The following is a 9026-nucleotide window of genomic DNA, read 5'->3' as shown; positions in this document are numbered from 1 at the left end:
AATGCAGCTTTTGTGGTAAAATTAGGTGCTCGGCTGATAATCTGAGTCTGTTTATACTCGAGTATATACGGTAATTCAAATGCATCCGTTCTTCTAACGTCCACTCTGATATTTGATCTTTTCTTTCTTCCCGATCTTTTTGAATACCTTTTCCTTCCCTCTTGTATAACGTTCTTGGTGTCATCCCACAGTTCTTCTGGTCGTCTCGTTGAATTTGTCAGATCTCTTCCTGAGATGGACTTAAATTCAGGTGGCATACACCCAGGGTGGTATTTTAGAAAGCGGGATGTGTCATCTGCATTGAGGAGGCTGTTAACATGCCTTCCTCGGTCCTGATGCCATCGTCTACGTTGGGATGGTTGGTAGTGATAATGGAAAGGGGCAAATGGGACAGACATTCTATGTTACAGTGAGGATCAAGGAGCAAGCGGCTGACTGAGGAAGAAGAAGAGGTGGACAGTGATTGTTAGATTGGCCTGGAAAGACGTGACTGGCAGCCATAGCGCACTGTCCATGCAGTGGTAGAGGGTTAAGGAGTGAGGAGGTTGAGCTACCCGTCTTTCAGAATTTGTCTGTTAAAGGGAGACTGTCTCAGACGAAGAGTTCCCTTCGACCTCCTTCAGAACAGGAGCTTCTTCCAGGTTTTTGAAGCCTAGAGAGGCACTTGTGTGGACAAGTAATGTAGTACTTTAAGAGCTTTCAAATAATTTTTCACCTCTAGACCAATGTTCTAACAGTTTCTATCTCACATTGCTTAATGCCTGTCTCTCTCACTTTCACTTTAGATTCTGAAGCAGCGAGGCCCAGCAATTCCAAGATCACCACCACTCTGGGGCTGGTGGTCCACGCAGCAGGTGGGGCTGGCTTCTCTCTGCCACATGCAAGGGGGGAGGCGGTACTGGTCATCAGTGTTGTGGGGGCTGGCTGCCAGGGGTCGGAAGCATGCGTAACCAGACCAGGCACTCCAGCACCGGCCTTGGCACACTGAGTCAAGCCCTAAAAACTGGGCTGGCAAGACAAGAATAAGAATGGCTTCTATCATTTTAAGTGGTGGTGGGGTGAGGGTGGGTGGAGAAGACTATATTGTGGCTGCTGAAGATTAGCTGAAATTTAAGTTTCAGTGCCCAAAGATAAAGTTTTTTGAGTAGTCAGTTTTCTTTGGTGTTTCTCTCATTGCACTTTGGTGCATCAATAGATTGTTTGTAGCACAGTACGTGGTTTAGGAACAAAAGCAGTAATAGCGGATGTGGAATGGTCCGAGCATGTGCTGAGTTCTTTGCATGCATTGCCTCATTTAATCGCCCCACAGATCCTAAAGAATGCAAACTTTACTGAACCCGATCTAGAGAGTTGAGCAAACTGAGGATCTGGGGGATTGAATAATCTTCCCAGTGTCAAATTAACCCTCTCTCACCCTCACCTACATTCTCAACTACTGTCTAGCCGTCGCGATTGTTCCCACTGACGGTACCTTCCTTACGTTACTCCTTTCCCACATGCAGCTGATGGGGTCGCTTTGGGAGCAGCAGCTTCTACGTCACAGACCAGCGTCCAGTTAATTGTGTTCGTGGCCATAATGTTACACAAGGTGAGCCAAACTGGGGGTGAGACTTGCTGCTGGAGCAACTCCTACAGTGTGCCTGTTTGGGGGCTAGCATCTTTACGGAGTATGGGGTGAGGTTGCAAGAGAAAATAACTTCATTTTCATATTTGCTCTTTGGGAGCGTTGACGCTTGGAGTCTGTTTGGCTACCTTTTCCTAAACGTGCTTGGAGGGCTTTTCTGTTTGTGGCCCTCTAACTGACTGGTCGTAGGAACTCTGACACTGCCTGCAGATGTCTAATTTTTTTTTTTTAAGAGTCATGTTTTAGCATAACTGTAGTTTTCTCCTACGCCCTTTGAGGGCATATATTCATGGGGAGTTTCTCCCTTTCCTAGTATCAAAGAAACAGGACATTTTCTTAAGCTTGGAGCAGCGGATCTCAATCTGTGAGTCGCGACCCCTTTGGGGGTCGAACCACCCTTTCACAGGGGTCGCCTGATTCATCACAGTAGCAAAATGGCAGTGACGAAGTAACAACTAAAATAATGTTATGGTTGGTGGGGGGTCAGCACCACATGAGGAACTGTCTGAAAGGGTTGGGGCATTCAGAAGATGGAGAACCACTGGTTAGAGCCTGATTTCCCTAAAAGGCCGAGCCCATTTGGATGCTATACCTGTTCTGTTCTGTTCTGCTTTGTACGAGAATGTAGTCACTGACATATACTTCTTGGTGTAGAAGGACTCCCGAACTTTAGAGTGAAAGTCGGGATTTTTACCCACCCGCAGGCACCAGCTGCGTTTGGACTGGTCTCCTTCTTGATGCATGCAGGCCTCGAACGGAACCGAATCCGGAGACATCTGCTGGTCTTTGCACTGGCGGCACCCGTCATGTCCATGGTGACGTACTTGGGACTCAGTAAGGTAAGGCGGACTCATTTCTAGCAGGCTTCCAAGAGAGCCCCTAGAAGGTGTGGTCTCTTGTTGAGTTACCCTCTGACACTGACGTTAAAATTAGGAGTAAAACCCAGAGAAGATAAATGTCTTAATTCCAAGCCAAAGTCCTCTTCACAAATTTAGCTTTTCCTTAGTCATTTAATTTAAAAATGTCATCCTCGTTGAATCCAGAAAATAATTGCCCAAATAGATGCTAGTGTTCCACAGGTGGACAACAAATCACAGCCATTGATAGTTGATGTTGCGATGGGCACCGGAGACGTGAATGACAAGCCCCGAGGCAGCCTTGAGTGAAGTGAGAATGAGCAAGGACACTTCGCTTAGACTCAGTCTCCTGCTCCCAGCTCTACGCGTGGTAAGGTAGCTTAGACCTCAAGCACAGGTTGTGCTGCTGGCTCTTCCCAGACCTGACTGCTGTATCTTCCAGCCTTCCCCACTTGACCTAACAGTCAACCACAGCAACAGGAGGAAAATCTTAGAACCAAACTCTTATGACTTGAGGTTAATTCAGGGAACTGCTTTCCCCGGTGTGCGCAGGGTATGAGTCTTCTACGCGTCCATGTGTGATAGAGTCAAACAGGTCTGAGAAGAAACTCATGTGAAATGGGGTGGTTAATGAGGGGCTAAGTGCCTGTCAATTAAGGGCTTGCTGACTTCAATTGCTAACAGTTAAGGTGTTATAAAACCCCTTTCTGTCCACCCGAGGACCTTACCTTTCATTCAATGAGCAATATAGCTTTCCCCCTAAAGTGTTACCAGTTTATTGATCAATCTAAGTTTTTAAAACTTGGCAGGAAGGTCTGGAGGCGTGGAGTCACATACTGTAATTATGGCCTGTGCTTTTCTTGAAGTTTTCATCAAATCATCTCAGTTTATAGGCCTGCTCTGTAAGTCCAAAGTTTAGAGGACGGGGAGGTCCTGCTCTCCACGGCCGCTCTATTGCCAAGTGCCCGGTGCCTCGTGGCTCTAACAGTGTCCAACGCTGCAAGTCACGGAGGGAAAGGCTGTGTTAATGTCTAGCTGCCCCCATCGTAACATCAGATAGCCTGCACCTGCCCACTCAGGGCTTGGAGATGGTTTGAAAAAGCAACTCTGAGCATCACTGGCCTTCATGTACCTTACTCGGAAGCTTCCTATAAGTGACATTAAACTGCTGTGACCTCCAGTTGTCCCCACTGTCCCAGATAGCACCCATCGTGAAGAGTGTGTGGTGTTTACTTAATTGTCCTTTCTGTCTCTTTTTCTGAATTCACAGAGCAGTAAAGAGGCCCTTTCAGAGGTCAACGCCACTGGAGTGGCCATGCTCTTCTCTGCCGGGACATTTCTCTATGTTGCCACAGTACATGTCCTTCCTGAGGTGGGCGGAATGGGGCACAGCCACAAACCCGAAGCCCCTGGAGGGAGAGGCCTCAGCCGCTTGGAGGTGGCCGCTCTGGTCCTGGGCTGCCTCATCCCACTCATCCTGTCCATAGGACACCAGCATTAAGTGTTGAGATTCCCGCCTCTGTCCTGGGCGCTTGCCATCCAGCGAGACCTGCTCAGTGGCACAGGGCAGCGCTCACTTCCTCGGTCTCGTGTCTCACCTTGCCCATCTCCACCTATGTTCCTAGAGTCTGGAGGGAGGTGAGAGGAAACCCCAGCTAAAGGGGAAGGCCTGTAGAGTAGAGAACAGCATGCGGCGAACGGGGCGAGACGGTCCCTTGTCTTGTCCTTAAAAGGGCCTGGGCTTTGGTTTGAGTTTTGATGTTTCTCTTAACCCTATTCTCAGGGAAGATGGATTTTAGTTTTAAGGATAGTGGAGAAGTTCAAGCTCAGAGTGAACGAGTAATTATGACAGTGCAGTGTTCTCTAATTAAGCTACAATCTCTTCTTTGCTAAGGGGCTCTGCCACCGTCCCCATTGGTGTTTACCATGGTTCTCACCATGTCCGACTGGTGCTTTTACCGCTGAGGCCACATGCCTTGGCAGGAGGTCAGAGTGCCCACCGTCTTAGATGCAGAAGGTGATGGCATTTCATTTGGGGCTCACGTCAAGGAGAGAAAGAACCAAAACGTTAGCAAGACACATCGGGAGAGCTGACTTGCTCCTGGGGAGGGGGTCTCGGGAAGGCCCCTTGTGCGTGGGCCTCGCTGGACGGGCTGCACCTGAGACACCAGTGTTGTTCCAAGCCCTCTTCTCACCCCCCACCTCCAGCACCTTCTTACTGGAGAGCCAAGCTCCAGGAGGTGTGGGCCTCGGCTTTCCTTCAAGAGCAGTCAGCGTGCACAGTGTCTTTGGAAATGAAGGGGTTACATTTTTCAGTGAAATGGGATAGTTAGTGACATCTTCGTGATCACCTTTTTAAAAGTAAAACAACACATGTTCTTCTGTGTGTGTGTGGCTAAGCCTGATCTTAGCAGCTCAGCAGTCCCTCTTAAAATAACTGCGCCATGAGGTCTGCCCCGTCCGACCGCAGTGACGAGAGGGTGTGGCACAGGGAAGGTGTTGCCTGTTGATTGAACGCTTATTGAAATCATGTCTCTTGACCCTTCATCTTTCCCCTGCTTTTCTCCTAACTTTGCCCGCCCGCCCTTCTCCCCACTCGTCGCTGCTGCTGCTGACTGCTGGGGCAGGCAGGGCTCGTTTTCTGTGCGGTGCGGCCTCTCCAGGACAACCACTTCTCCAGCCCTGGTGATGAAGAGACTGCTGTGTCTGTTCTGAGCCCCTCAAAGAAACTACCGTGGTGTCAACCACAGCTTGTTCACGCCCTCGAATGTCACCTGCTTCTGTCTGAGTGGATCACCCACACCCGTTCATGGTCTGATCATGGGCAGCAGTGAGAGCAAAAGTGTCTAACAAACATTTTGGTCCCGTTTTTCCATGCTTACCGAAAGCCCTGTTAAATCCTGTTCTGTCTCATGAGTGTATAATACTGTATTGCTAATTTATTTTCACTTTCTGTACCATTTCAAAACATCTTACGGAAAGGGGGGAACCAAGGCTGCCTTCTTCTGAGCAGGGGATTCAGGAAGTCTATAAAACAATCGGTAAAGATGCACAAGCCAGCACCTTTGTGAAGTCCTTCGCCTGCCGTTGGAAATAGAGCTCGTGCGCCCTCTGCTGGCCACAGACCAAAGTAGCACACGGTTTCCTACCTTGGCCGCCGCCCATTGAGTTCACTTTTGAACCCCACAGAAGGACCAGTGTGGAATGTCTAAGCCGTTCGGACTGTACTGAGTCTAGGGGCTTCCTCAGCTCCTTCAGAATGCCATGGCTACCTGGAAATTCCTGGAGTGTCTGGTTCCGTGTTTTTTTGTAGCCCTGTGTCTTCTGAGCAGGGTCAGAGAGCAGTTCTGCTGAGCAGAGCCTTGCAGCAGTCTTTGCCGGCACACTCACGTTTGGCTGGAAAGCCCCGCAGGGTGGGGCCTCAAACTCTGGCCAGGATTGCTGTGGCTAACTCCACATTTGCCTTCCTCCCCGGTCCTTGCCACTAACGAGCAAACTTTTCAACTCTTAAGAGCTGTGCGTGTTCCCAGATCTCAAAGCTGCACCCGGAGACCCACTCGGCTCTCTTGTGGCCAGCAGACAGAAATAGCCATATGAATCCTATAGGGCTCAGTGCATCTCCCAGTGGCAGGGGACCAGGCCGTGGGGCCGAGCTTTGCTACCACGCTGGGCAGTGGCCCAGGAAAGGCCATGTTGATGTCCCTGGGCTGGCACGTCGCAGCTCTGTCTCCCTCTGGTTTGAAGCTGCCCCCTTTGTGGTGGATGCCTTAACGCTCTCACGCCTAGAGAACACTGGCAGTGCTGCCGGGAGCACAAAGGGCATTGCTGGCCACCAAAGAGAAGCAGCTGGCCCAGACCATGGCCCTCCCCTCTCCTTGCCAAAGGCAACCGCAACGGCCATCCAACGCCCCTCCCTGTACTGGGGACGAGCTTTCAAACCCCCACTACCCCTGCCCCAAGGACCCCAAGGGGCTGGCCAACTTGAAAAACACTACTGATCCACTTCTCACATCTTCTATAGTGACTTGCTTGTCCCTTCCCAGGTCACCAAGGCAGCCCCATTTTTCAGGCAGAGGAAGGTTGGGCATTGGCGCTGGTGCGACCTGCAGAGGCTGTTTGCTGCGCCCCGCCCCCACCCCCACGGTCTTGCTCCTCCTGTATTTTGAGTCATTAGGAAGGGAAAAAGAGCAAAACAACGAAGTGGCCATTTTGAGCGATTGATTTCTTGTAGAAAGGAGAAAGCTCTAATTGGGTCTCCTCACCAGCCTTTTTCTTAGTGTGCTGCCTGATTTCGTTTGGTTTCTTTCTTGTGGATTAGAGCCTCCAGGACATGCCAGCACCAGAGTGCAGGGAGCCCCTGAAACCAGGGCTTCCTGCCACTTCCACCCCTCGTGGAGAACTTGCCTCCCCACCCAGGAGTCTCAGTCAGACTCGACACTGTACAATAATAACATAGACGTAAGAATCCCCCGGGGATCGAGGAGAATCTAAGCTCCTAGGCGTCGTCTTGGAAGGCAAGTTCTCAGTGGGGGTGGGGATCAAACCAGAAGGAAGTGGCCTAGAACTCACAATGGCTAGGTACTGACCTCGGGACCTGTTTGTCAACAGCACTGGCCCCCAAGATTGTTCCTGCCCTTCAGGTGACTGAGACTGTTTCCTAGTCATCCAAATCTAATGCCCGTCAAGTGGGCGTCCCTGCACCTGCTCTATGTATGGCCCAGCCGCCTGGCAACAGGAAGTACAGAAGGGACTCCGTTGTTCAGAGTGCACCTGTCAGCGATGCCACAAAGTGGTGGAAACCTTTGTTCCAAGGCGCCAAGATTTGCCTCAGGAGGCCGGGGACGGGCGCGTGCCATTGTGAGCTGGAACTAGATGCCCACACAGGACATGGGCCTGACTCTCTGTCCTGGTGGATCTCCGGTCGGTGACTTGGAGGTCTTGTGGGACCCATTGCCGTTCTTGGTTCAGAAGGCTGGATGGCACTTTTAAATGTATCTTTTTCTGGATCCTTTGTAAACATATAATCATTCCATGGATGGCTGCCTTATCATTTTCTCTCCACTTTAATTGTGAATGGTTTGGAGAAAAAAATACATGGCTGTTTTTTGATTTGTTTTATGATAATAAATTTTTATTAGTGCATATCCTGTGCCACTGTTACTTGTTACTTATCTTGTCAGTCCCATCCTCTCCCCCCCCCCCCCCCCCCCCCCCCCCACCCAATGTGACAGCCAGACCTGATCCACATTTGAGCATCAAGGAAGGTCTGGAAAGCCATGAAGGGAGTGGGGAGATCCTCCTACTGGCTCCTCTTTTCGGGAAGGGATGGATTCGGTGTGCCAGCAAACCCAAGAGACATTTATCGGCATTTTGAAACTTGGCCATTGCTCTTAGTCAGTACTCTTTCTGGGGTTACCTTTCTCAGAACAGTGAAGCCAGAGCCAACCCTGGGAGCACAGGAGTCTGCAAAGCAGCCAGTCAGTCTAGGAGAGGGTACCTAAACAAAACTGGAACCGTCCCCTCCCCACCCTCAGCAAAGCTGCATTTCCTTGTTGGTTTTTTTTACAAAACAACCTCATCACCTTCAAAGTACTCTCCATTACTGTGGGTGCGTGTACACCTCTACACTCCAGAGCCTCTCCTTCCTATTGCATGCACACCCTAGCTCATCCCCCTCCTGTTACATGTATGGCTCTCGTACAACCCCTTCCAGTTACATATGTGCTTATTGTGGCCGGCTTGTCTGAGAGTGTACAAGCTCCTGAGATTACATTAATCTCTCTGTGGGTGGACCTGGCTCCTGAAATCATGACTGTGGAGGTGAGCCCATGCATACATTATCTTGTCTGATGTCTCTAATTTACCCCTCAATTACACAGCCACCCCTTGGACCCATGCAGTTGTGGGGAGGCTGGACCCCCACGTTTTACGCTTAATTTGTCAAATCTGCAATTACACTCTTGGAAACATTTTTCAAACTCATCTGTTTGGATGGCGATAGCACCTTCTTCGTTCTCTTCACCTCTTCTAAGTCGCCCAATTGCTCTCCTTTCACGTCCCTCTGCATTGGAGGAAGCAAAAAATTTGCAGAGTGAGGTCAGGTGAGTAAGGTGTGTGGGGCAAGAGAGGCATGCTGGGTTTTTTGGCCAAAAACTGGTACACTGAGGTGGCTATGTGATCAGGTACATTGTCGTGATGGCAAAAGCAGTACCCCAATTGCCACAAATCAGGCCTTTTTTGTCACACACTGTTACACAGTGTTTTCAGAACTTTGAAATAAAAAGCTTGATTAATAGTCTGACCTGGTGGAACAAACTCCAAAGGACATCCAAAATGAGGTTTGCCATCAATCGACATTTCACCTTTTTTGAAATGAGAAAACCACTCGTACACTTGAGTTTTTCCCAGAGAGCTGTCCTTGTAAGCTGTGTTCAATGTCACAACAGTTTCTGAGGCATTTTTCCTGAGCAAGAAAGAAAATTTCACAGCTTCATGCTGTTCTCTTAAATCAGTTGTCACCCACGAGGTGTCGAAGGGATCAGGTG

The 9026-nt window shown here is 49.8% G+C and overlaps 1 protein-coding gene across 3 annotated transcripts in view; it reads left to right on the top strand.

Moving 5' to 3' along the window:
* The window catches only part of SLC39A9 (solute carrier family 39 member 9), a 37701-nt gene extending 30078 nt beyond the window's left edge, over positions 1 to 7623 (top strand). For 2 of the 3 annotated variants that reach the window (XM_004698674.2, XM_045287821.1), the window contains exons 4-8: positions 786 to 854; positions 1503 to 1588; positions 2329 to 2463; positions 3752 to 3853; positions 5109 to 7623. In XM_004698674.2, coding sequence (XP_004698731.2) covers positions 786 to 854; positions 1503 to 1588; positions 2329 to 2463; positions 3752 to 3853; positions 5109 to 5315 — 599 coding nt within the window. In that variant the 3' untranslated portion in view covers positions 5316 to 7623. Of the gene's footprint in view, positions 1 to 785; positions 855 to 1502; positions 1589 to 2328; positions 2464 to 3751 lie in introns of all 3 variants that reach the window. The other variant, XM_045287822.1, reaches the window with a different exon arrangement.
* Positions 7624 to 9026: the final 1403 nt, after the last annotated feature.

This window comes from Echinops telfairi, unplaced genomic scaffold, assembly GCF_000313985.2.
Source record: "Echinops telfairi isolate 266 unplaced genomic scaffold, ASM31398v2 ScPeMD7_18;HRSCAF=68, whole genome shotgun sequence".
Taxonomy (NCBI): Eukaryota; Metazoa; Chordata; class Mammalia; order Afrosoricida; family Tenrecidae; genus Echinops; species Echinops telfairi.
Note: the sequence above shows the minus strand (reverse complement) of the source record. Positions and strands in the feature narration are given on the sequence as shown.